Source organism: Acipenser ruthenus, chromosome 28 (assembly GCF_902713425.1).
Source record: "Acipenser ruthenus chromosome 28, fAciRut3.2 maternal haplotype, whole genome shotgun sequence".
In the NCBI taxonomy this organism is placed as follows: Eukaryota; Metazoa; Chordata; class Actinopteri; order Acipenseriformes; family Acipenseridae; genus Acipenser; species Acipenser ruthenus.
The window spans coordinates 25,599,178-25,627,007 of record NC_081216.1 but is presented as its reverse complement, the minus strand read 5'-3'; the positions used below and the strand labels follow the sequence as shown (position 1 = coordinate 25,627,007).

Below are 27,830 nucleotides of genomic sequence, written 5' to 3'. Positions count from 1 at the left end.
TTCTTATGATCTTAAAGTAATAGACCCTTGCTCAGTGTTCCTAATCCAGTATGAGAGATTATTATTATTTATTTTTTTTTTCTTAGCAGACGCCCTTATCCAGGGCGACTTACAATTGTTACAAGATATCACATTATTTTTACATACAATTACCCATTTTACAGCTGGGTTTTTACTGGAGCAATCTAGGTAAAGTACCTTGCTCAAGGGTACAGCAGCAGTGTCCCCACTGGGGATTGAACCCACAACCCTCCGGTCAAGAGTCCAGAGCCCTAACCACTACTCCACACTGCTGAGATGAATTGGGTCAAGGCCTAGACTACAAGCACAATCTTTGGATACATAAAAAGCACTGAAGAAATAACCATCTAGTTGACTTAGTTTTACCTTGTGGCTTTCTTAATTTGTGCTATTTTTGTTACACTGTTTTGTACTAGCTACTTATACACTTAGAACTTTTGGTTTATAAAACAAAGGATAAAGTTTGTGTTCTGCTGTTTTAAGCACAGTAACATTATTTTATTTAGTAACCTTGGATAAACACAAATCAATATCTTGGTTTGCATTATGCAGTTCGCTCCAATGCAGAATGTTGATTAATTGTTATTCATGCTTCTTTAAGCAAGCAGATCAAATCTGAATAATGAGACACGAGGTCCACAGTACTAGGTGAATTACCCAGTTTAAATGAATACATCCACAAATAAAAAAATCTAATTAAATCAACACTTATGAAGTATGTTTCTGATGTGGGCGTGTCTGGAATTGGAATAACAATGTTCCCTTATTTGAGCTGTTATTTAATCATCACCATTATAATAATCAGGCTTTGCAATTTTAGAGTTTGAAAATAATTCCAATATAATTGAACTTTATATAACAAAGCCAAACTAAACTAAAACTCAACAGAATAAAGGAACAATCATAAAATTGACGATTGGTGTATATCTAATTATATACTGTAAAAGATTAGAAGCATTACCTTGTTGTGGAACAAAAAGAAATACATATATCTGACAAACATTGCATTTCACTGCCTTTAATCAAAAGTAAAAACAAAGTAGTTATTTAAGTCAGTAGTGTGATAATAAGGAGATACAATAACATTTACATTTTTAAATTGAAGGGGGGGTGGGGGGGGATGCAAATGTTTCTAAATGTTTATGACAGTTTACTCTTGCTGTTCAGCACATCCCAGATTTCCAAGACCCATTCCTTTCGGACCGAAGTTCTTTGCATAACAAACTAGAAAAATAAGAAAACATGAAAAGGTTAGTACCATCTGTACTAAACTGCATCCATGCCAATTGTTTTTGAAGCTATCTTCATTAGGCTGTTCTTTGGCATAGGATTTCAGTTAAGGTAAGCGAGCCCAAAGGCAGATTTTATGAGAAAAAAAAAAAAATTGTTAATGGTATAAAACTGGCATGAAAAACAACGGCATTGCAGGGTAAAGAATTTAAATTAGATAAATCTCTTATTTATTTATTTTTCGTTGAAAGAATTGTGATCCTCTCCAAAAATATGCCTGAAATGTAGCACTTGCCACATCTACCCCACTGTGTTAACTTTGCTATACTTAATAATGTTGTTGGGTTTTTTCAGTGTTTTGACAGGGCAAATTTACCTTCTACTACCCCATAGAGTTCAAATAAACAGTTAAAAAAAAAAAAAAAAAAAAACTTGATCTAATGAACATGTTCAATTCTGTTATCATTTTTTAGATAACTAAATGTTTTTGTTTGACCTTTACAGTAGATTTCTCCATCTTTATCAGTCACTGTTGTCGATTCCAGGCTTTTCCCACAGAGGGCACACCGAAAGCATGTCTTATGCCAAGGCTGAAGAGATTTTAAAAAAATAATAAAAAAAAAAATCTGTTTTAATCGCAGTTTTGGTCAGTACATTATGCTATTCTTTATTTGATTATCCGTGTAAATGGAACATGCTGTCGTACAGGTTTTGTCACCCTGAACAAATCGACCAGGTTTAGTGCTCAGCAGTATATCTTGGGTGCTAAACAGAGCAGATAAAAAAATGAATTCTCCGGATCTTAAGACGTGTTCCTGAATTTGCTGCAGTGCTCTTTATCTGGTTAGCTTTGTCAATGTGCTTTGGAAAGATGTGCTCCCAATCCTGTAAGAACAGGGCACATCAGATAGCAGGAGCGGGACAAACCCAGCAATACTGTAAATGGCAATTCCTCTTGAAAAGAGGTTAATTCTTATGCTACAAATGGAAGTCGTTTAAGAATCTTACCCAATATGTTTTCCAGCTGGGACAGATTAATTGGGAAAGAATATTTTGCAAGTAATTAAAGAGCCTTTGAGTTTGAACTGGAATATTAAATGTGACATTTACATATAAATGAGAATAGATTTGTGTATTTGTTCAGATGTTTCAATGTAATACAGGCTCGTGCTATATAGCTTGTGTATGTTTTGTGACAATGAATATCTCCTAATTTATGAACATGAAGTGTCTTTTTAGAAGTCATAGCTGAGCAAGCAAACTTAACCCTTTAAAGTCCTCACATACCTTCCCCCCTCCCATCATCTTTTCTGCAGCATAGACAGATTTGGAACACCGAGAGCACTTCTCTGCACCACCAAACTTCTGAGCAAATTTGTTAGAGTTGGAATTCGTTGCTGGGCGGTGAGGCTTTGATCTTGTGTAAACAAACAAACAAACAAACAAACAAACAAACAAACAAAAATAACATTATATTAACAATATTCTTAAACAAACACTATACATCAGCAGCCAGTAGGTACAATGTTCAACGTGTTATTCGTTTATTAAAATTTAGCAAACTTTATGTTATGTCAAGACTTTTTTTTTTTTTTTCAATTGCTAAATGTTTTAACAATACTAAAATTTAGTCGATACATTATTACACTTCTGTTAATTTTCATGAATTGGACCCTGGAATTAAGTCTTTTTCTTCTCATGAATTCCTGAGGATTTAACATGTTTTAAGTGTTACACACCATATCACAACCTTTACAATATGCTCTTCATTTCACTACCTGCAAGGCATTTGTTACACAATACTAGACCAAATTATGCAACTTTTAACTTCAACAAGCAGCAAACCCTTTTCATCAGTTGATATTCCTGATGTTTTACTCCACTCACTGCTGTGGTTCAACCCCTAGCTGCTCCCCTGTGTCCGAGCTTAGGGCTCCTGCACCCTGTCCATAGCCATAGCCCTTTGGACCGTACTTCTTCCCATAGCACGTCTTGCAGTATATTTCAGACTCGTGAGCTGCTACCGTAGTGCTGTCTAGCCCTTTCCTGCAGACCACTAGAAGAAAGTGAAGAGCAACAGATAATGTGAATACTGGAACAAGAAACCTAGAATAATTCATGGTTTTAATAATGTAATGTGCTAATGATTTCAACCCCCAGAAAAGTAAGTGAAAGCTACACCAGATTTAGTGGTTAAACTAAAATCTAAAACCAAAAAAAGACATTTGCAGGTTAAAATGATTAATATAAAATAACTGTTGTATTGTATATAACACTGGCATGATCAACCTGATGTTATTTTGTGCCATGTAGATGTACACCTATATAGAAGGGAGCTTTAGACTCTTAATAGAACTGTATTATAAATTCCAGGATGTTACTCTCTATCAGTTCTGCTGGAAACCTACTGATAACCATCAGATACTTTGGGAATACAAGAATGAGGGAAATCCTGACAAGAGACACACTGTTTCTCTGTCAGTCTGGGGGAAAGAATTTAAATTTGCCCCAACAGATTGTGCAATTAGTTGAACAAGCTGTAAACCCGTCAGCTGCTAACAGCAACTGCTCCCATCACAAAAGGAGCTTTTTCAGGTCCAGATATGAAGTCTCTTGCTAATTGTTTAAAGAAAATGACTGCTGATAGATTGGAAACTGAATTTCTGCTATTGATGAGCCATTGTTTTGTTTACCATATTGTAAAGTAAGAAATATCAACTTATAGTTGAAGTCTTCTTTACCAAGAAACATTCTTGTAACTTTATTTTGGATTTTTATTTTTAAATACTTTTTATTATTTTCTATTTTAATGCTGAACAAAAAAAAAAAAAAAAAAAAAATCCCATATATGCACCAACTACCTTTATGCAATCTTACAATGTCATAATTTTGGGCACATGTTTTCACATGCTAGTACAAATCTTTATCACATGCTAATACAAATCCTAAGCTTATCATTCTACTTTTTGTTTAGCACCCTACCAAACCACAGAAGAGCACTCACTGCAGATGAAGCATGTTTTGTGGAAACTGCGTCCATTGCACTGCATTTCCTCTGCATGGTACACAGTCTTCTCACAAGCAGCACACTTCACTCCACCTCCCCAGGTAGACATCTTTATAAAAGCAGTGGTCAGCTGGAAGGGAAAAGTACCGACCTGATACTTTAGATAGGATTCACTTTCTTAGCAAAGTCTACAAATGCCGTTCAGCCACTTCTTTCATGATATGCATAGCGTTACAATATCCACATGGCTGTGTTCAGCTGCTCTGGGGAGTGATATCCCTTTAGTCTTACAGTAATTCAAATAAATGGGCATGCTGGTTTTTAATGTGTAGCGTTTTCTTCAAGGCAAGTCCTGTCTTCAATGAATATACAGCTACTCATATTCACTGTAATAATTTAGGTGGGTTAAAATCATGAAATATTGTGATGTATTATGAATAAAGTAGAAAGTCATGTTTGGTCAATAATAGATAATTAAACTGAATGAAAAAGGCTGTTACAAATGTTTGACCAGCACCAGTTACAGCCTTCCTATAAAGGCTTGATAAGGTATCAGGTGACTGTCAGGCTAAGCGTTCCTTAGGCCACCATTGATTACAGCGACAAAGCCATCCCAAATGTCTGAAATGTCCCAGATAAGAGTCTAAGAATAGTGGCTTTATGAAGCCCATTGTAATGTGCTGATAAAGTTCTGCCAATAATGCCCTTTCAACAATTTTAAAGTGACTTATCATATATTCAATATGTATCACACTGTGCTGCTGTTTAGTTATCTGTTATTTGATAAAAAAAAGAGAAAAAGACCCCCCTTTCCCATAACAAACATAGCCTTCTATACAAATTGAAATTCTGAAATGTGCTAACTGCCATTAATGTGGAGGTAGAAGTGTTAACTATCATAAGTCTTCAGTTTTTAGTTCATGTAATAATGGTGGAGACTGTAACTGGCATATCATCTCCCACAGGTTTCCTAAATGTTACACTCCCTTTACTAGTGTACACTAGTTTAACTCTATTGAGCAAGGTCAGTTAAAATAAGCAATTAATCTCAGTTTGATATCTCCGGTATCTAAATACTATAACTACAGTATATATTATACAGTGAGTCATGTATAATAAATGATGTTTATTGCTATTATATTCTATAAATAACTTATTAAAAAAATGAATGCATTAGACTATATTTTGAGGTAACTGACTGCCAGAAAAAAAAAAAGTCTTGGGTTTTCAATTAAGACACATTTTGACATAATCTAATGTATCAGACATGCACAATAAATGCATTAGCCAGAGGCATGTGAAAGAAAAAAAACACACGTAAATGAATCAATCAATCATATTTAAAGTGACACTCATGCTGGATTCACAGATTAACTGTGACTGGAAGTGTTTCATAGCACTCGGCTTGATGGAGGAAAAAAATGTAAATAAATGATCGTGTTAAGAAAGAAGAGTTGTAAACATGGATATAATGTTAGTAGCATACTGTAAATAAACTGTATAAAACATATTTACATTAAGTGTTAAACTCACAACATAAACATACAATAATGTAGGCTAACAAATACACTTAACTAGGTTTTAGGAATGGTTTGCCTAAATATGTTCACACACTACATACCAAGACTTCAGCTACCCTTGTTAATTCCAATGCGGATTCCAGATCTCTCTTTGTGAGACTGAAATGAGAATGATCTCAAACCGGACTGCTTTATATACTGGACCCCCTTCATTAGTAGCGCAATGGGTACGAGTGTCAAAATTAAGCAATCTTCCCAAAATAACTTGTGAGATAAAGCCTGTGTCTAATAAAAGTAACAGCGCTGTTGTCTAGGGCCTGGCAAATTTAAATCAACGTAACCATGTGTTACTTTAACTGGTGTCTCTGTGCACCTGCACTTAACCTAAATATTGTATGATGTATATTTTTGCAAACATGAAATGTCATCAGTGGTCAGCTGTCAATTTTCTTCATAATCCTGTTTTCTTTCCTGCATATTTTAAATAATGTTGCATTGATGCAATTGATGGTATCTATAAGTCTTTGGTCTGTTGAGCAGGTGGTACAACAGAATTTATACAAAGTAAAATATTCATATAAAGTAAAACCATCAGTTACGATTCAATCATGTGACACTAATGATGTTAGCAGGCCTCTTGTGTGCCGCATTAGCCTACTCTGAAGTACACATTTTCACTTAAAAGCACCTTGTTTTGGGTTTGTATTTTTTATTTTTAGTGTTTTGTTTAGAAAACTTCATAATTTCATTTGAAGTCATTCACCAAGGTAAAACATGGCACATCAATTTCTGGGGATAGAATTGAATCCATGGAAGGGGAGAATTACTTCTGACCTGCATTTAAATGTATTTGAGACACCAAGGCTAACATTCTCAACCAGAAGTCCAGTTGAATCAATATACAAAACTAGACCTCAGTTCTGTTCAGTTTAAAGCCAAGGCTGTAAGCCTTTTATGACAGTATTTGTAGATATTTATTTAAAAAAGAGTAAAGAGTGTTATTCTTGGCTAACACATGAGTTCATAAAAATATGACAATTTTATTTGTTGAATCAAACACTACAAACAGTCCTAATATACAATATGTAAATTAACCACAGTACAATTCACCTGATTCGGCTGATAGAAGTATTCTTTACATACATTCAGTGTTGTTTTTTTAATAGACCCCAGCCATAAGTATTCACATGTAAAACAAAACAAACAAAAACAGTTTACATATATTATAAAAAATGTGCAGTATTTACAGTTAATTTAGTTACAGCTCAAATTTGTAATAATACTTCAAATATGTTCTCCATCCCACACATGTGTCAATACAAAATGATGACTTTTTTTTTTTTTTATTATGAAAACTAAATAAACGTATTACATTTCTTCGATTTCAGTTCTAAGCTGTACAATCATTCATATGTATTACCCAATTCCCAGACCCGTTATGTAGGTCTTGCAATTAATTTTTTTGTAGTAACTGATACCATCAAAGGCTTAAACAAATACAGCTGAAGACCATTGCTAGCCTCCACTTATTGATATGCCAGTTGTGGTCTCAGCATTACTAATGGATAGATTTATTTATTGGCATCATGTTTTAAATGCACTTTTTTTTTTTTTTTTTAAACATGCAAGTATATTACTACAGAAGCATGCATCTGCCTCACTCAATTCATTAAACATTAAGAATGTTATCAAATTAAAAGTATCCCAAATATATGTGCAAAGAAGTTTCACCATTACTATAGTATTCAGAAAGAGACTACATTTATAGACATATCTGGAGTGAGGTAAATTTACATAAGGGTTAAGAAATAACACATTTTGTAGCTCAGGAAAGTTCAACATTGCAGGATTTAGCAGCAAAGCATATGTCTGCTACCAAAGTCATGAATTGTCTTCAGTGCTGACTTCAAGTTTCCTTTGTGGTATGTAAACATTTTCTTGAGGAGTTCTACTGGCAGTAGAGACCACTGCAGGCAGCTGAGACGAGGCAGAAACTGGGGTGTGGAAGAAACTCTCGTTGTGTGCAGACTGAGATCCTTTGGGTGTCGTCTGGACAGTAGGCTGTAAATGCAGAGGCATTGTTAGAACCTAACCTAAAACTTAATATACCAGTTAGATTTCATTATCAGTTATACATTGTAACTTCTGTATACAAATCAAATGAATAGGGGTTATCAAAATGTAAATAAGTTTATATAGTAACTAGTAGATCACCTCAACAGAATAACTGATCATTGCGTAATCTAAAGTTTATAGAGCAGATTCATTTTTTAACAATACTATCAGATCAAACTGATATTTTATTACCGGAACTCAATAATAGATAACGTATTAACATTTACCATACAGATAGCTTGTTACATACGACAGACAGCATATCTGTATTGTAAGATCCTTACCTGCTGTAAGCTTATCAAGGTCATGGGCTGTCCTGGTATCTGATTGTGAACATGTAGTGGGGACATTGGCTTGACAAAGATCATTCCTCCTTGTTGAAACCTTAAATGACCAGTGATGGGACTTATGGGAGTGGTCAAGGTTCCTGGGCTCACAGAGGGGTGTATCCCTGGAGAGATCAATCCCAGATTCTGTAGTGTGAAGTTAAGAATTCCTGGGCTTGGACCGTTAACTTGACATCCTGAGGCAAAGGATGGGCTAGCCTGGCTAAACAATGGAAACGAGGCAATGGAAGCAGCTGACTGAGAAACTGGGATCTTTGAACGAGTAGATGTTAAGGTAACATGATGGAAGTCTGATGTAACTGGTATGACACCTGAAAAAGCAAACATTAATTAATACACTTGTAATAAATCAATGTTATTTAAATACTCTTCTCAATCTTGTCAATACCTGTAATGGGGGATTGGTAAGCAGGATGACTTGGAGTTGAGGTTGTTTCACCTTTTCTTTCTGGGGATTTTGATCTTTGGCAGCTAAAAAGTGATGGGTGCGATATAGGAATGAGATAGCCTGCGGGTATTAAAGCCTGAAACGAAAAATTAAGAAAACTGTTAAATAAGCGATTTGGACAACTTGGGACAGATGTGTTTAGTCCTAGTTTTGTATCACATTTTTAAATATTTAAATATGTAAAAAGTTACCTCGGGCTGCAAACGTGCAGGAATGGTAAATGCTGGCATTGGCACTGTCCGCACTGGAGTAAGCCCAGCTTCACTATCAGAATAGGAGGGTTTCTCTTCATTTTCCAGGAACTTCTCCACACTTTCACCAAGATTGTCTGAACCCTTGTTCTCTTTCCCTTCTGGTGTATTAATAAACTCAGGATCTAAGTGCAGGGCTCTTGGGGAAGGTCGACTTGCTATTAAACCCCTACGGGCCTTCACTCGTGCTTGGTACGTTTCATTAAACTCTGCTGTGTCCTAATGGAAAACAAAAAAAGAACAAATGTATTTCATTAGTAAAGACTAAAAATCCTTCTCACCAAGAACACACATCTAGTACTTTAACATTTGTCAACATCACATTCTCAGTGTGGACCGAAACCTTAAGTCACCCATCTAAAAAAAAAAAAAAGATTACCTCTAAATTTGTTTGTGTTTTCGATATTTTCGGAAAACTATTTTCTTGAAATGTTTCAGTGCAGACTCGCTTATGGCCCTTGTCTGGGGTGGTTCGCTGATTGGTTGAAGAGACATTCTTTTGTGACAAGTCATACTCATACTTTTCACTGCTAATAGAGTCTTTATTTCCAGTAGGTGCACTGTGTAAACTATTTTCAGAGTTGGTGTCAGCTGGACTTCCTGCTGCATTATCTCCAAAGGTCATAGACCGTACTGCAAAACTAGAGGGATTTGCCATTGGCCTTGCTGAAGAAGAATGTAAATAGATGGCATATGGTGCAACAGTTTGGTTTTGAGGTAGTATCACTGGAATAATAGGAGAATACTGTGCTTGACTGTAAGCCTGAACAGATAAATCTGTCTGGGAAGAACTGTTGGCACCAAGTTCTGAACTTAAAGTCGATTCCACATGTCCTGTAGTTTTAGCAGCTTTTCCTTTCGTCTTTTGGGAAGGTTTTGCATAGTGTGGTTTGGGTTTCCTTTTACTTTGCCTAAGAAAACAAGAAAATCAGATTATTAGATCTTTAATGGAAAAAGAACGTAGCTCATTTGGTCTCACTTGCTTCTGATACAAAATAAACATTCCCAATTACCTTTAAGACAACTATAAACACCTTGCATTGAATTGCAGTATTTGAGACTGTTTAAAAATGCACTTACTTTGATTGCTCATCCAACTGAACCTTACAGATTGCCGCCAATTGGGCCATTCTACTTGTATGCAAATCGCTATCAGAGAAATCACCTGAAATAAAAGAAAAAAAGTGGAGATCAAAAACCCTCAAGGTCTGCTTAATGTTGGTCCCAATACAATAAGCACAGTGAAAAACACACACACTTAAAATGTTGCTAAATCAGAAGGGCTTCTTATAAATACTTACCAAATATTTTTTTGACAGGGCTACTAGGTGCAGAGTTGATTTTCCTTCTGTCATCCTCTATACTCTTTGCCAATTTAACAAGAGATGGGTGTCGGGTAAAGCTCTGCTTTGTCCTACTGGAAGGGAAGAGATTTTTGGCACAGTTGTCCACTGAACTTCTGGGTGCTAATATACCAGACGTAACTGAGGTAGGGGTTGTCAAACGCTTTGTTCCTGTGGACAACAACAACAAAAAAAATATTTCAAGACACAAGTTGAAAGCACTGCAACATGCTGAAATCAGACCACAAAAGAAACACGCCATGTAAGAAAGCTACAAATGAGTCAGACTCTGAAATATTTTTTGCACATACTCTTGACGTCTGGGAAGTCCTCAGGTCCTGTCCACTTAAATGCTGGCTTCCGTCCCCTCTCTTCTGTAACATGGACCTTTCTGATCAGTGCAAGGCTACTCAATACATTTGCTATATCGTACAATCTTCGGATTTTTGCTGCAAAACAAAAACAAGTGTTACTAATACTATTGTGGTGTAGATTGACCTAGTACTGCTGGATTAACCTGTATACTGTGTTATCTTTTTGAGTAGTACAAACATCAAAAAGATCTTGTGAAATGCATGGTTAATATGCCCGGCTCTCGGTTTCCAAGTGCCTACAATGTCAAGATGAAAAAGTGAGATTTAATTAAGAATAATATACTCACTTTTGAATTTGCTCTTATCTAAATCGACCACTTGATCTTCTCCAATTAGGATTTTAGCAGCAACTTCCAGGCTGACCACACGGGGCTTGGAAACCAAGAAGAGCATTACAAACTTCTGACTCATCACTCTTAAAGATTTGTCTTTCCTGCTGTTAACAGACGCTGTCAAGAGAAACAGTGGCATGCATTAATAGAAAACCTGCAGTGCAATATATTATACTATTTTTCAATCTTTATTCTTCTTACCTGTTCTACAATTTTGGTTTGAGTTCATTCAAAACAATTAGGCCAGTGACACTAAGAGTTTATGGCATCCATTATTGACACATGTCCTGTGGCTTATGGAAACCTTCTTGGCATGATCACTATTATAACTAAGAATTTATTACCGGCCTGAATTATTATTATTTTTTATATGCACTTTTTTTATTCTTTAAACTCACCAGCTCTAAATTCCATCCCAGGAAGTTCCACAAAGCACATTTCCCGATGCCCAAGCTCAGTTTCTGTACCTCTCAGTTTTGACAGGTGTTCATTTTCTTCTTCATTATCTGAATCAAACTCTTTCTCAGAATCTCTCTGTTTAATTTGCTGCATCTGTTCTGCATATTTATGCTCGTCGCCGACTGTCTTCAGTGTTCCAAGCGTCTGCATAAGGTTGCTACGTCCATGCCAAGTGTAGCGGTTCTTTGCAAGACGACTCACCATATGCAAACTTTCCAGTACATTCACAATGTCATAGATGCGTCTTCGCTCTACATCTAGATTATGACCAAAAAAAAGTATTTTTTTAATAATAAAAATCGAAAATTGAAGCCAGCTAACTGTAGTGTAGTAACTACCGCCATTTATTAATTCAATGTTCTGAACAACTTACCTCCATTGTACAGGGTGTTAACAGATTCTCTATGCATAATCCATGTGTACAAACTGAAACAGGCAATATTGGTTGTGGAAAGACATCTTTCTTTCACCAGTGAGGTTTCTGAACTACGGACTTTGTAAACACTTGGTTTAATGGTTGTAACAGCAGTTCCCCAGAACTGCAGATTGTTTTACTCAATGCCTTAGAGTAAAAAATGAAATAAATGCAGACATTTCTCAAAATAAATAACAACTTACTGAGTTCTCCAGCTACTTCATCAAGACAGACATTGTTGTTCAGTGCAGGGTTGGGATAATCTGGATATCGTGCTAAGAATTTATGACATAGTAAACCTAAGCTCTTTTCTTTTCGGCTTGGTTGAAGTCTATCAGATTCATCCCCAGACAGGTGTTCCTAAAGGCAAAGGAAAAAGGTAGACACACTTAAGAATTACTGTACTATATAAGGTCAATGTGAGCATTCAACTATGAACTAATTTGTACAGCATTTTACCACTTGCTTATTGCAGCTTTATTAAATAAAGCCATACCCAACCATATTAAAATATATTTAAACAGCAAGACAGAGTCAAGACTATGTACAAATATTCAGTGTATTATATATTTCTATAAAATAAGTCTGATTTGATCTTGAGTGACTTATACCTGAGAACAATCGGTTGCCTCTGTGGCTTCATTTTCATCAGTGTTCAGCTTCTTTTCTCTGTTTCTGATCTCAGGGCTGGCTGCGCTGATCAACATTTTGAGGTTTGCTGTAGGAGTCCACGGCTCACCAGGAGCAGCTTCGTTTCCCTTTGTTGGTGTTGTCAAAGCTCCCATATCTGGCTGTATTTCTCCCAGTATTGAATGTGAGGTAGATGGCTTCAGTGGTGTTTTCATGACTCTTGTGTGAGGCTCTAAGAATATATTTTCCTACATAAAACAAATACGTTTAATAATGACATTGTTCATAAATACCTTTATAACTTTATACTAAAACTACATAAAAAGACAATTTTCTTTTTTAAACATCAAAAACTATTTTGTTCAACATCTTGCAAAAGCTACAACAGAATATACTATATAGTACTTTTTATATTAATTAAAATTACACAACATGATCAACTATTACTGGAATATTATACAGCAATAAAGTAAAGAGCCTAACCTTCTGGTTAGAGCCCTTGTCCTCTTCATCGTGTTTGCTGCTTTGAGGTCTCTCGGTCAAATATTGCAAATTCAATAAGCCACTTGTCATTTTCCACCTGAAAAAAATAATTTAAAAAAAGTGTATTATGAAATGCATCCATGGATTAATTATTACAAATGCAATTTTTAAAAACAAAATAAACAATTACAAATGTAACTTACCGAGGTGTTTTTTTTTTTGTGCAGACCAACGGGTGTCATTAAACTAAGAATTAAAATAATATCTGCAATCACACAAACTGAACTCCGGACTGCTTGATGTAAATGAACAGTTACACAAGCTAATCAGAAAGGTAGTTTACTAAATTTGCCCGCCTACTTTCACTCGTAGCCAATAAAAACTAAGCGGGAGTTACTATCAGCACAAGTTAGATTGGTCCATGCTGGTAAAGACAATTTTTTTAAATATTGGCGCGGAATTCTGCACTTTATTTGGGGGTGCAATTTATCGTCATTCATAGTGATAAACCCAGCATTTAGGAAATAACTATAAAAAGAAACGACTGACACCAACTAAGAAGCTACATTTGCTATCACTAAAACAATATTACGGAGACTTGTATTTTGTTACACTCGATTTAGTTTCTCTAAGGTATAAACATTTGGTCTTTAGTAAAATACTGCAATTGTCTTGACTGCTATTAAAGCAATATAGGTGGGTGAATATCAAATGCGCCAAATGTTACAACGCATATGTTTGTTATTGTTTTGTTGTATCTGGTATTTAGACTGTACATGTTAATGATAAATATCAATTTTTAATAAAATCTTGATTAGGTAGTGTTAAAAAAAGGAGCGGGTTCTTTAAGTTTACCCGCGCGTCCAGAATTTAATGTTTATTACCGCTGCAGCACGAGAACTGTCCGTTTGGGTTTAAACCCAAACTTTGGTGTAGAGACAAACTTCTAAATGAATCTTAATTGTAAACGCCCTGCTACTAAACAAAATAAAAACACTGTACATAACCTGGTTTATTTAACTATAAATTACTACCGAAGCGATCAATTCAAATTTTTTGTGACGTCATTAGTCCTGTGTACACACTTAACTCTGTAGTTACTGGTAGTACCAAACACGTCTAAATTTCGATTTCCGAAATAATATATTGAACTATTTGCCTTTTATACCACATTGTTTCACAGGGAGAAGCAGACGTTTAACATATGTATTCAAACTTACCCAGTCAGAAGAGAAAAATATCAATCGATCCCTCCAAATTACTTAGGTTTGCGGATTACACCAACTCCAAATGCTGACGAGTCATAGTTTTAGAAAACAAATGTTTACTGAGCAAACAGTCACTCCTACACCAACACGGAAATAGTCCAGATAATTGTGATTTTCATCGGTAAAATGTAGATTTTCTTACGTGTCTAGATTTATGTTTAAGACTGCTGTATCTAAACTACTGTAAAACTACAGTAACTTGTATGAAATGCTAATCTAATTTATAAACAATAAAACTCATTTACAAACCATATAGAATCACTATGTATATATTTAAATATATATATATCACTTTTTATCTAACCGGGAACAGTATAATTTAATGCTGGCCCGAGTTAACCCGGCAGTCAGTATGTTAAAATTTCAATGCGTAAGTAAAAAAAAAAAAACCAAAAAACTGCAGTTCTCTGGCTGGCTACATCCCGCCTTAAGTAATTCATTCATCGCGCTCTGGAATCCGACTCAAACTGCGTTTCCAGCCAATCAGTGCTTCGTAAAACAAAAGAATGGGAGTGGAACATTAAAACGAGTTTAGCTGTTTTTTTACAACCTTCAAAATGTAAATGAGCCAATCCCACAAATAATCTGCAATTTAAGGGATTTTTGCTTGATTTTGTTTAGTTTTTGCACATGACACAGGCGTCTAAGTAAATTCGAAATCTTCCATTCTACTTTTTTCCAGTCGCTATTACATTTAGTAAATGAAAACCCTGCAGTACTAATGCTTTAGAATTATGAATGCAGTTAAACTGCAGTATTAATTTACTGCATGGTAAACATATGTAATTATTGCATTAAACAGAACCTGGACCAGGTTAACTAATCTTTCTGGAAATAGTAACAAAACTGTTAACCTTGCAACATACCAATACTTGTGGTATGTTGTGTAATATACATTTCTGTGTTATATATTAGCTCAGAGCCAGCTGCCCAACGTTTCTATATGTTATACAAATCCTTCTCAAGGGAGCCTGTGATTATTATTATTTATTTCTTAGCAGACGCCCTTATCCAGCGCGACTTACAATTGTTACAAGATATCACATTATTTTTACATACAATTACCCATTTATACAGTTGGGTTTTTACTGGAGCAATCTAGGTAAAGTACCTTGCTCAAGGGTACAGCAGCAGTGTCCCTCAGCGGGGATTGAACCCACGACGCTCCGGTCAAGAGTCCAGAGCCCTAACCACTATATATATAACAATCGTGCATCAATTTATGAATCGTACTGTTTTGAAATAAAATGCCTTACTGTATCAGAGATCTGATGTGTATCTCACCCACCGCACGTTTGTTAATTACTGCCACTACAGGTAACACCCACCACTATTTTACTTCCACGTTTCATGCTGTGTAAGCACTACTGCAAATACAACCCTACACAGCCCTGTTTAAAATACAATAGTTGGATTGACTGGTAAGGCATTTAAGACGTAGTGGGGGATGCAGGTTCATTACAATGGATGCTAGTTGCTAGATGTTAAAAAAAAAAAAAAAAGTTTACTGTGAATGGCTGTGAATCTATCTATCTATCTATCTATCTATCTATCTATCTATCTATCTATCTATATCTATCTATCTATCTATCTATCTATCTATCTATATATATATATATATATATATATATATATATATATTAGCTCAAATATATATATAAACATAATCAAAAGTAGACGTTTTTGGCTAATTCGTAATTTCTTTTCTTTTCTTCTCATTATTTACAGTTGTCACTTACTATGAGGTCCTGGTAGAAAATATCTTGATTTAAATACCCTATGTGTCTTATTTTTGCCTGATGGGGGCACCATTTATCTTAATGTCAAACATGAAAGCAACAGAAACAAATTAAGATTATTTTACACAAGTACTGAGCTGCAACATTTAAACCGTAAACTTATTTTTTTTTTAGTCAATAAGTAGCTGTACAAAATAAATACAATACCAAACTATATTATCTCAGATGAACACTAAGGGATCCCAATATTGTCTTATCCACGAATGAAAAGCTTAATACGATGGTACATGTTATTTATAGTTTCATAACCATTGCATTATAAAATCGGTATTTTTTAAAAATTATTTCTGTATGTATAAATGTGCTGTAGTAAATAAAACACTTAAAATATCTGTGGTATTTATTTTTGTGACTCTAGAGGCCACAACTAACTCCTTTTTCCCCTCACGGTTTCCATGGAAACAGACAGCGCTCAAAAACCGGGAAGAAGACTGGCGCGCGAATAATGACGTAATTCGATCGATTAGAAGGGGGTTCGCGCTGTGCAATAATGCACTGGCTGCAAGAGAGGTAATAGAAATTGCATGTGGATGGAAAGCAGTCTGGCTGCTATACGACTTTAATGTTTTTGTTTCGTGGGTGAGTACTACTGTTTGTTTTTAAACGTGGCACTTTCAATTACAAGAATGCATGCCTAAGCGAAACTAAGTAGTACAGGAATATCTATATTGCAAAATGAATGTAATGTGTTGGGTGGTTCGGTAATTGTGCGAAATGTGGTAGGACCGTAGCATGCAGCACTGAGGAAGGGGTTGCAGGGGACGGGAGTTGTCAATGGTTTTGTATGTGTCGGAAATGTGAATGTAAGCAAGCACAGTTGCAATCGATTTAGGAATGGTTTATAAATTTGTCATTTTCTAAGTTGTTTTGGCAAGTAAACCAAATGTTAGTGGAGGTGAGGTGGGTCATCATCGTAGAATTAGCACTTCTAATCAAGCAGGAAGATATTTAAACGATGTCTTACATGTAGCAGTTTAGATTTTATAGTTTTTTTTTCACACGCTTTAGTCACTATAAAAATAGCAGTTTTGATAAGGCAATATTGATTAGGAACAAAAACGTGCATTTATGACTATTGCGCAATATCTCAGGGTTTTGCAGGGACTGACCTATGCGAAGTGCTTGTCTCTGCAGGAAAAAAAAATTAGGACTACAGTCCAGAACGCTGACACTAATACTTTGAATGCAGGAAACTCGGAGATCTCCAAATGATTGTTTGTAACCGAGCATTTAGAAGTGTGAATGAAAAGGGTTGTAATTAATGAATCATTTTTAGGCTTTGCAGACTTAGCCTCCTGGTTGTTTTTATGGGTTTGTTTCGCAAGGGATATACTCGATGAAATTAAATATTATTGGGGTGAAAAAACGCAAAGACAGGCTGTTTGATATGTAACAGAATTCGATTTACCACCGCGATGTCGATGTAACAACCACATACAACCAATCTACGATGTTAGCTGTGTAAAACAAGATAGATTTAATATTCCTCTGTAATCCCGTCATTAAAATGAAATGCATTTCCACTGCAGGGAGGATGTGAGAGGCGAGATAGAGGTACAGCACTTTTGCACAGTTTCTGGGTCTGCATCAAGTAACTGGATTGATATATGACAGGTTGGCTGGGAAGATTTAATGCTACCAACTGTTCAGTACTTCTTTACATTGGGGTGGGAAACGGTATGCAAATATATCCTGGTTACCAAACTTTTTATTAAGGCTATAAAAGAAGAAAACATCGTCATATTAAAACGTCAAAAGTAATACATTGTGTGTGTATTTATATTTATCTATCTATCTCTATATATATCTATATATATCTATAGATAGATAGATAGGTTGATAGATACGTGTCCATCGTTTGTTTCATGGTTTCTAATGATATGGCCAAAATATTGCAATTCATAACCTTGGAACATAAAAGTACTTCAAAGTACAGAAATTGCACTGAAGTAATGGAAAGGTAAACATTTGGATTAGGGCACCACCTTCTTTTTCGTATTGTATAACACAACGTTAAAGCAAAAGCTTTGAAGACCACAACAATGTAAAAAAGGTAGAAACAACTGGTCCCCTGGTGCAATTGAAACGAAGGGTTGTGGAAATGTTTAAACATGATGGAAACATTGTATTTTTTAAATACAGCTAGTGTTTATAAAATGATGTGTGTTTGTTGACACAGCTAACAAAAGAAAGAATAATTACCAAATCAAATTTCCAGCATAAAATATTTACACTAACTACTTTAATTAAAAAAAAAAAAAAAAAAAAAAAAAAAAAAATGGACCTCAGCCTGAGGTTTTATTTTTTCTAAACAGTATTTTTAAACTGTGCCACCTGTAAAACTGTAATCGTCATTCAGTCTTGGTAAAACTGCAGTAGGTCAGGAAGAATCTCCAAGCGTTTGTCAAAAAGCAAAAAACAAGTTTAATCTGTAAATATATATATGTTGGAAGCTGCATGCAGTATTTGATCAAGTGGTGTTTGAGTTTTTAAATAACTAGGTAATTACTATCGAAGTTCTGCAATGAATCTCTGGCTACTCAAGCCTCCCTTTAGTCGAGCATTTGAGAATCCTATATAATTATGTGTCTTGGGTGCATTTCCCACTATTGCATTTTCTGCCTAGTCTGTTATGTTGCGTGTCAAGTTTGCCATACTTCAAAAACCAAACCTCAACCATAACAATCTATATTTAAGGGTACAGTACCATACTGCATGTTTTGATTTGTTTTTGTGATGCAGTTCTAAACATATAAGGGCATATACTAGTGATTATATCCCTTTGGCTCAGCCAATCAGAGTTCAGGGGGTCTTTGCATTGAAGTATAAATGCGATTATAACACCCAATGCTTGGTTCCCTAATCACAGTGATGAAATGAGTGTTTGTAATGTTGTTTACTGATTGCCAAGTACATTTAAAAAAAAAAAAAATGTATTTCAGGTTTAATTATTGAAGACGACAGCAGTGCATGGAGAATTGCATCTTGGGATACATATTGCTGGATTTACAAAGGCAGCTTTCCTGTGTGATTTATTGGTGTATAATGGGAGCAAGGTGGCCCTGTAAAAAGCTATGCTGATCATATCAACCCAGTGGATTAAATGCACATTTACAGCTTTATTGACGTATAAATTAATCGAGGCCTGACTGCAATGGATTACGTGGTGCTTCAGCAACAATGAAGCATAAACCACCTGCTTTTGCTCCCCTGCTGCTTTCCTGCCTTAAAATATGTGCTGTCTGTGCTGGAATTAAACTGAAGTGAACAATGATGATTTGGAAAATGACTGATCAGTAAATAAGGATGTTGCTCGCTGCACTGTGAAGGAATGTCAGCGTTTGGATAGAATTTGATGGAATAATTAAGAGTTTAAAGGACTGCTTTCTGTTCCTCCACTTCAGATTTGTTGGATATCTTGTGGGAAAGGACTGAAGGTAAAACAATCTGTACTTAAGGAAATGGAATTGGGAGCCGAGTCTAACCAGCATCAGAGGAGAAAGCCAGTGACACATGGATTAGAAATGGATTCGGGAGCTGAATCTAACCAACATCAGAGGAGAAAGCCAGTGACACATGGATTAGAAATGGATTCGGGAGCTGAATCTAACCAGCATCAGAGGAGAAAGCCAGTGACACATGGATTAGAAATGGATTCGGGAGCTGAATCTAACCAGCATCAGAGGAGAAAGACAGTGACACATGGATTAGAAATGGATTCGGGAGCTGAATCTAACCAACATCAGAGGAGAAAGCCAGTGACACATGGATTAGAAGATCAAAAAAGGGTAAGTGACAGCATTTCAGCAGTCTTCATTCTTGGTGCAGTTGCTGAGCTGAAGTGACAGTTTTAATTTGCTGCTTGCACAATGCACAGAAGCCCCATGAACACAAGATGGAAAGGTCAAATCCACTTTCACTCCTTTTATTAGTTTCAGTGCCATTTACATTGCTCCACTTATCGTTTTGAGGTTGATGTTTTCATTCAACGCATTTAAACACTACAAAACTATACAGAAAGTTGTTCCACACGCAACACCCAAATTACCTACATTCTACCAATATTAGAGACATTAAATCAATCTGTATACAAGTTATTGTAATAGCATTAATACCCTGAGGAGAATTCATCACTGCAACATAATTTAGCATTAAGGTATTCTATCATTGAAAATAATTCAATGAGTTGCCCCTCTAACGTGAAGCATGTACCTGCCATGTAACCCTTTAAAGGTTTGAAGTTAGAAGGACGGCTATGCCTTGGGGATGAAGAGCACAGTGGAAAAGATTTCTTTTTTCTTTTATCTCTCCTCCTTCTGAAGTAGATAGGCCTCTGATTGTAACAATCACTGACATAAAGGTGAAAGAGTATTGTACTGGTAACAAAATGAATATGCAGTCCACACTGTTCGCCTGTGGCGTTGATGGCTATGGAAGTCTGCATTTCCCATCTGTTCTAGCTTTATTGACCAGAGTGTGCCCTTGTGCAGAAGCAGCATCTGAAAGTCTGATATAACCCCATGTGAGGAGTCTGTGGCAGCTGGAATAACATCAATTGGCCACGCTTTGAGGCTTGTTTCAACTTGAACTCCAGCCGTTACAGAGATTATTACATTTCTAATGATGCAACATTCATTTTAATGACACTGCACTCATGGGCTAACCTTTTCACTTTTGTGTTGGCAAAATAAATCTTAACGTAGGGTCAAATTTCTCTTTTTTTTTTTTTTACGGGCTTAGCTAATTGTCTGAATGTCTTGTCTGCGTGGAATTAGTCTGAAAGGGGATCCATTTTTCTATTGGGTTTTAGATTCCTGTTTTTGTTTTTACAGGGACTGTAGTTGTAGCACATTTTGAATTGTAGATGTATTTGGAGTCCTAGGATAAACGACTTTCCAAACTTTTTTCCAAAAGGTAAATTTAAAATTTAAGATTAAAAGCAGCATAACCTTTCCATTCCCTTTTATAGAAGATCTGATAATACAGTGTGGTTAATGCTCGGAGATAAAGGTCACTTTTGCTTTTGATTAACTTAAGATGGACAGATAGCAATCTATTTAATCTATTTAATTCTGTTTATTTTGCATGTTGTAGGGCAATATTTTTTTATTATTATTTTTTTAAAATTGTAAATTAATAAAATTTGCTTGTACTCTGACTGTACCAAACACTTTTATGTCTGGGTGGCTGCTCCTCTGCATCTTGTATTGGTTCAGTGAGTATCTCAGGCACTGTTATCTTGCCCATTTCATTGTCTGCCTCTGGGTCATTTAATGTTTGCTTCTGTGTGTCTGTATTATTGGTGTGATTTAACTAGCATTTTGATTCGTTTCTAAATACCATTCAGGCAAACGGTAGATTTCTCAAGATTATAGATTTGTGCCTGGGTTACTTGACACCATTATTTTTCAAATCTTGCTTGCTGTATAGTAAATAGAATGAAATTGCTCAGTGTCTAGGCATGGGAGTACACATGTCCACATTGATTACTTGAAAATCTGCAAAGAGACATTTAATATATATATATATATATATATATATATATGCTCAAGAGAACCAACTTCCCAGGTGTGTGTGTGTGTGTATATATATATATATATATATATATATATATATATATATATATATATATATATATATATATAATATAAAGTTACATTTATTTGCATAGAATACATTTATTTGTGGTATGGTATACAGTAAATCAGTCTTCAAGTTAAATTACTGAAACAATACAGTTCCCAACTAATATATTTACAAATAAGATGCAAATCCAATGTCTTATGAATTGAGACCTAGGGAGTATCTTTTTTAAAAATAGTTTTCATTGCTTTTTATAGTTAAAGAACTGTCAGGATATATATAGCTTTTGTATAGTTTATTCCATTATCTGATGTGTAGAATAATCCAGGCTGTTGACATGGGTTTATAAATTTATATTTTTTTATATACAGTAGTGGGCTTTTAATGACAGAGTAACTTCCTTACTCAATGGGAAACATCTGCTTTGCAAACAGTCATTGATATCTGCCAGTGGTTGGCCCTTGTGTGTCTATTCACCAGGTTTGCTACTCTTCATGGCAGGATGTTGATGCGAGTTTGTAGAGTGCATGTATGGAGTTTGTAGAGTGCGTGTACAGAGTTTGTAGAGTGTGTGTACAGTGCAGCTATGCAGTTAATCCTGCTGGAGATGAGGGAGTGCATACTGCAATTGACACACCAGGAGTGTTAACAGGCAAGGCCTGTGCGGGGGTTCTTGGAAATGACCCAAGCCAAGTGGATGGAACCTGGTGCTGTAATGCTGATAAGGCATAAACAAGCTCTGAAAATAACCTGCATACCCATTGCCAAGCATGGAAAACGCATCCACTATAGAATCTCCTGCAAAGTTTTATTTGGGGTAGCAGTTCCCAAGATACCGAACAGCCTTCAGATACACAGTGAATCATTCACAGGGTATTGGTGCAGTAAAAGTAAATCAGCCAAAAGCACCATGTCACTTTTTAAATTTGTGGTTCCCAACACCCTTAGGTGAAATGTAGTAAAAAAAATAAATAAATAAATACCTGTCATACAGTAAGAGAAATAAGTCACCAAAGTAAGGTAAAAATGTCCTCCTTTCTCTCAACGTATATTTTTGCAGACCCCAGTGTAGCAACAACTATTATTAAACCTAAACAATAGTTTAATAACCACAAGGGTCCCCCCTCCCACGTATTTCTGGCGGACTTCCAAATGATGCTGAAAGCAAGCAGTTGTCATCGGCTCTGCACGTTGATCTATGTGATTTTTATAACATGTTCTGCAAGCCTGAGCACAAGACATTTTATAGCTAATGGCCTACTGTTGAGTGTAAAGGGAAGGAGTACTTGGTATGATGACCAATGCTACTCAATACTGTTTGACGTGATGCTTTTTTTATACATTTGTCAGAGCTGGAATACAAATTGTAAAGGAAAGAGATTGCATTACATGTGCGGCTATTTGAATTTGCTCCACATTTTAAAAAGAAGGAAAAAAAAAAAGAGAGTATTGAGGACTGGTGAAGCCTATAAATTGAGAGATGCCGGCTTAACAAGGAGCGGAGATACCAGATAGACAGGAGGGAGAAATGAGCAACAGTGGGCAGCAGGGCTCTGGGAGCACAGAGCATCTGTCGGCTGGTTCTTGCAGAAAACGCAAGGAGAGGCAGAGCAGTGGAAGACAATCATGTGGAGCCCTTGGGCAGTTTCCAGACTCGTGTGAGTGGAAGGGTAAAGTGACCCAAGCACGCTCATTAAGTGGGAGAGTAGTAGGGAAGATGCTGTTTGTGTTTGTGGTTCAGGTCCCATCATGCATTGCCAGATTGTTTGGGTTTAAGCCCAAGATGAGGTGGGGGATGGCTGCCTTCATGTGCATTCAACATGCATTAGCCTTGGCAGTGAAGACCACCCATACTGCTACAGTAAAACTGCCTGGGTTGGTGTAGCTGCTTTGCTGTAACAAATGCATTGCATTTATAATGTATGCAGTGCAGTTGTTTTGTACTTACCTACACACTAAGCTCCAGTATGCAGAGTAGGTCTAGTCTGGTTGGACATTGGTTTGCAGTGTTACAGCACATTGAGAAACAGCCCAGCGTGATGCACAATGAACCAGAGCGGTGTCATCTTTACAGGGCTGCTTGTGCACAGGTTGAAAGGTGGGACACCTACTTTGTGCTTGGCTCAGCTGGGCTCCCCCCTTAGCTGTGGCCTCACTTGGCAGATTGATGGTGTTTTCCTCTCATTGTATAGTAGCCTCTTCAAGCTGCTGGCCTTACTATTCATCATACACTCCTTTCTTTTTGCAGCATCCCAACCGTACTGTAATGAAATCACTTGTATGTACTGTATCTACCGGACAGTCATTTAATGAAGTGTTTCCCCTGAAATGCCTCAGTGTACAATATTTGTTCTTTTTACTCTCGCGGGTGCACTACTGTACTGCATTACAAATTCATTCTGATTCCTAAACCTGCAGATTTGGGATTGGACACACCACTCTACAAATGAATTGTGCACTTCAGGAATGTTCTCTTATGTGCTGTATATTATGTAAATACTGTACTTCCCCGAAAGCTCTTTGTTAGATATTCCCAGTTTTCCTTAGTATGGGGCTGTGTAGTTTTTATCACTTGAGCTGCAGACATGGCCCTGACAAAGAGCTCCGACACGCACCACAGGTGCTGAGAATAAGTAAGAGGTTAATGGAAAGTTCTGAACTGCTTTTCTATATGATACAGCACAGTGCTTTGTGTGATGGGAGTCTCCAAACTGTTGTGTGGCTGGAGTGTGTGAATGGACTGAGCTACAGCACTCACCGAGAATAAACTGCATTCTGTAAAGCCAAATTAAAAAGCCTGATTGATTCTCAATGATTGTTTATTGCAGTATTAGACTCTTTCATTTAAGAAGTCTTTTTTTTCCAGTTAATTCAGTGATATTTATAAGCCTGTAACAACCTGCTAAGGATCATATAACAAAGCAGATGGTAATTTACTGGAGCTACGTGGATTTGGTGTCTGTTTCTACTGTATATTGGGTCCTGATCGTATATTATTTTAACCACAATCGGAAGGCATTGTGCTGTGCAGTGTCACGCTAATATTGACACGGTTATGTGCTTTCCATGTTACTGTAGAAGAGGAGCTTGTGCTCATTAATAGATTGTTTCCGGCTGCATATTCCCAGGTATCTGCTTTGCATTTCAATTAAACGTGGAGAGCTTTCCACTGCATGGTAAAATCCAGAGGTCTGTAGCCCCTGGAGAGATGCTCAGTGGGATCACTCAGCAGGTGAATACTGTAGCTTCACCAGGAAACGCAATATTTAACCAGATTATGGTTTGGATTCTTACATTGCAGCCCACCGTGAAGCTTTTTTTTTTTTTTTTTTTTTTAAACGTTCCCAGTATGTGTTATTCATTTCCTGTATTTTTTTTTTCTTCTAATTTTAAATTTCCTGAACTTGTTATAATTTGTCACTGCCTTGAGCTAGTTAATTTGTCCGTTTTCAGTTCCTGTACAGTAATACAATGTTTTTCATTTTATTCTCTTGATGTATTGCATGAAATATCCATGTTAGGAGGAGAAGGAATACATCTGTCTCTCGTTATGAAGCTGATAAAAATCAATGCTTCTGCTTCATTAAAAAAAAAAAGACCTGGCTAAAATACAAAAAAATCTATTAACTCAAATATTAATCAAACAGCTGATGTTATCCTTGAAATACAAAATGTAATTTGCAGAGCAGAAGGAGTGGATTAAACATTCAGTGCATATTCTGGTTATTGTATCCTGTACATTTAAAACTACCAATGTCAAAATGAACAAAACCAACAGCCTTTGCCCTCCAAATAGCCTTGGTGTGAATCATAACAGTTGTCTGGGGAGGTGACCATGTCACAGGGGACCACGCCCTGGCAACCTTCAGGAAGTAAATGTGATTTTGTTACTCCATTCACTCCGCTTCAGGTGCAGTTTGGAAAGAAGCACATTTTCATTGCAACCATATTTTCATTAAAAAAAATGATAGTACATCAGGTGAAAGATAATCTCTTTTCATGCCTGCACTTACCTGGAGAGCGAAATTGTCCTGACCCCCAATTTCTTCTGTGTCATTAACCAACCAGCTGTGTCCCCAAGCAGCCAATGACATGCTTTGTCCCCAATGTGAAAGTATGCAAGCAGTACTTTCTACACTGCAGTAATCAAGACCAATGTTAATGTCTTGAGATGTGAGTAGAGTGGGGGTGAGGATACTTGCTGGACCAGATGTTCTACTACTGCGATTGGACTGAGATTTAAAGGTCTTGTGATAACTGCTTATACTGATATTTTGTGTTTTCTTGGTAGCTGAAGTGTCATTTCATTTTTACACTGTGCCTCGCATTTAATCCTTAAAACAATCATGATCATTTCAGATAGGCTTGAAACACTGACAGCGCTTTAGAATAGGCCAGTATTGTGCTGATTTGTCATGGTTACAGTTATACATTAGTGTATGAAAAACAAGACCTCATTTTCAATTGAAAAGTGCAGAGATGTTGTCTTTTGATGCTCAAGGACATTGCTGAAATGTGATCTTTGTGGCTAATAGGTCTTGGTATTGGTTGGATGGGGAAACTGCTTTGTAATGTAGCAATATGGACAAACACCAAAACTTGTGCAGTGTCCAAAGTGAAATGTATTAAATCCCAATTATATTTTGGATATTGCCCATGCTTTCATCACTACTCAGATCTCAGTCTTTGCCATAGCATAACAGGAGAATACAACATGTATGCCCTTTTGTTTTGGTGTGCTGTAGCATGCAATAATCGAATATTGGAATTATGGAATGTTGAGAAGAATAGCATGGGGGGTGGAATTAAAAAAATTGCTCTGTGTATGTGTGTGCAGACTGTGTTTGTTTATTTTTTTATAATTGATAGTTACAAACTTACTGCATTTGTGTGCTATCCATTACATCCTTTTTAAAGTGATCTGATGAATTGCTACTGGAATCTAAAGTATACTGCAAATGCCTTCATCATAACAGAGTACAGTATAGCATGCAAATTACTTGGATCATGACCCTAGAATTATAATAAAGGGATCATGCTCTCCTTACTAGAATACGTTTTCTTGCATTTATTGTTTAGAAAAAAAGGGGTCATATTTACAATGCAAGTAACCTCAATCGAGCCCTGGTATAGCTTTGCCAGCTATGATCATAATTATTTAACACTGTAGTCTGCAGGACGTTCCATTAGCTAGCTGCGCCTGTCTCCTGGTGATTTTGTTGAAAAGCCTAATGCTTCATGGAAGTGATCAATACCACTGTAGATGTCTTCTAATCATCCATATCAAATATTTACACGCTGTCTAAACAGATATTGCATTCAGCTCCACTACTGCCCATGCCAGAGGTTAATGTGGGTCACCATATTTTAGATGGAGTTCTTTCAGAGGAAAGATTTAAGACTGGTGTAAGCAATGCCTTGTGTAGGACTAGAGGGGGTTTCTTATTCAATTGCTTTATCGGAGAGAAATGTTTGAGTTGTATTTATATATTTTTTTGTATTTTTATCAGTTTGTGTAATACTGATTTTCTTTTTTTTTTTTTTTAAATAATTTTCCCATCACTTATTTTATCATATCTTTTCACATGCCTTGCTTGCCGATGCAATTGGTTTATTCACTGCCCTCGTTTTCTCTTCCTTTTAGCTTTCTTACACTCGTATAAGCATTGTAAGGAGGCTGCCACTTGGTTTGCTACTTCATTGCTTTACATTTTACAAATGGATTTAATTTGTTAGACACTCCTAACCCATCCTAACCCATCGCCTGCTATATTAATCTTAGTTTTGATGACAAAATGATAAAGATATTTGCATGCTGTGTGGCGGAGAGACAGAAGACTCTGCTCTAACTGAACCTGACCTGTTTCAAAGCAGAATTTTAAAGAGGAGGATAACGGTTTGTTTTAAGTGGATGGAGTTGCACTGTACGGTAAGCTGTGCTTCTGTTGCTTTCTTGAAAAATTGCATTAACAATCCAAGTGGGCATCAGTATTATAGTTCTGGTCCCAAGCAAGTTCTAAAATTTCAGTTTAAAAAAAAAAAATCAGAAAAGCAAACTCTGATTTGGTGGCGCCCTGCACAGTTCTGCCTAACGGCACCCCCTGCTGAGAGAGTCAGGACTTGCAACAGCTGCCAGGTCACCTTCAGCACCTGCCTCCTTGTTTCTGGTTCAGCAGTTGGTGAAGAAGATCTCCAGGAGGACATT

The 27,830-nt window shown here is 36.4% G+C and overlaps 3 protein-coding genes across 15 annotated transcripts in view; 1 reads left to right on the top strand and 2 right to left on the bottom strand.

The window, feature by feature from the left end:
* Window positions 1-489: 489 nt before the first annotated feature.
* On the bottom strand, window positions 490-5,989 carry LOC117435183 (cysteine and glycine-rich protein 3-like). The gene is made up of 6 exons (XM_034058206.3): window positions 5,880-5,989; window positions 4,256-4,388; window positions 3,139-3,307; window positions 2,539-2,668; window positions 1,748-1,841; window positions 490-1,245 (listed from the first exon to the last, which is right to left on the bottom strand). Exons 2-6 carry the CDS (start codon window positions 4,365-4,367, stop codon window positions 1,172-1,174), a joined length of 579 nt encoding a protein of 192 aa, XP_033914097.1. The 5' UTR covers window positions 4,368-4,388; window positions 5,880-5,989; the 3' UTR covers window positions 490-1,171.
* An 809-nt stretch (window positions 5,990-6,798) lies between these two features.
* On the bottom strand, window positions 6,799-14,641 carry LOC117434848 (transcription factor E2F8-like). Of its 2 annotated transcripts, none has more exons than XM_034057519.3 (14): window positions 14,196-14,641; window positions 12,976-13,072; window positions 12,474-12,740; window positions 12,066-12,222; window positions 11,387-11,704; window positions 10,944-11,105; window positions 10,594-10,731; window positions 10,241-10,453; window positions 10,020-10,104; window positions 9,319-9,850; window positions 8,880-9,158; window positions 8,629-8,764; window positions 8,178-8,551; window positions 6,799-7,839 (listed from the first exon to the last, which is right to left on the bottom strand). In XM_034057519.3, the coding sequence occupies exons 2-14, from the start codon at window positions 13,063-13,065 to the stop codon at window positions 7,660-7,662; spliced, it is 2,931 nt and encodes a 976-aa protein (XP_033913410.3). In that variant the 5' UTR covers window positions 13,066-13,072; window positions 14,196-14,641; the 3' UTR covers window positions 6,799-7,659. The 2 variants fall into 2 exon arrangements, with proteins under 2 accessions (XP_033913410.3, XP_033913411.3); XM_034057520.3 differs by lacking the exon at window positions 14,196-14,641 and adding an exon at window positions 13,179-13,285.
* Window positions 14,642-16,481: 1,840 nt separating this feature from the next.
* LOC117434877 (neuron navigator 2-like) overlaps window positions 16,482-27,830 on the top strand; it is a 171,628-nt gene continuing 160,279 nt past the window's right edge. For 11 of the 12 annotated variants that reach the window (XM_059003122.1, XM_059003121.1, XM_059003128.1 and 8 more), the window contains exons 1-2: window positions 16,512-16,621; window positions 18,985-19,830. In XM_059003122.1, coding sequence (XP_058859105.1) covers window positions 19,504-19,830 — 327 coding nt within the window. In that variant the 5' untranslated portion in view covers window positions 16,512-16,621; window positions 18,985-19,503. Of the gene's footprint in view, window positions 16,622-18,984; window positions 19,831-27,830 lie in introns of all 12 variants that reach the window. The other variant, XM_059003132.1, reaches the window with a different exon arrangement.

Excerpts from the sequence above, each read along its gene's own strand:
- LOC117435183 (XM_034058206.3), bottom strand. The coding sequence starts at position 4,367 with ATGTCTACCTGGGGAGGTGGAGTGAAGTGTGCTGCTTGTGAGAAGACT. Across the intron at positions 3,308-4,255 it reads CAAAACATGCTTCATCTGCA|TGGTCTGCAGGAAAGGGCTA; the intron begins GTGAGTGCTCTT and ends ACTTTCTTCTAG. Across the intron at positions 1,246-1,747 it reads TGGAGAAATCTACTGTAAAG|TTTGTTATGCAAAGAACTTC; the intron begins GTCAAACAAAAA and ends TTATTTTTCTAG.
- LOC117434848 (XM_034057519.3), bottom strand. The coding sequence starts at position 13,065 with ATGACAAGTGGCTTATTGAATTTGCAATATTTGACCGAGAGACCTCAA. Across the intron at positions 12,741-12,975 it reads ACAAGGGCTCTAACCAGAAG|GAAAATATATTCTTAGAGCC; the intron begins GTTAGGCTCTTT and ends TGTTTTATGTAG. Across the intron at positions 10,732-10,943 it reads AGATAAGAGCAAATTCAAAA|CAAAAATCCGAAGATTGTAC; the intron begins GTGAGTATATTA and ends TTTGTTTTGCAG.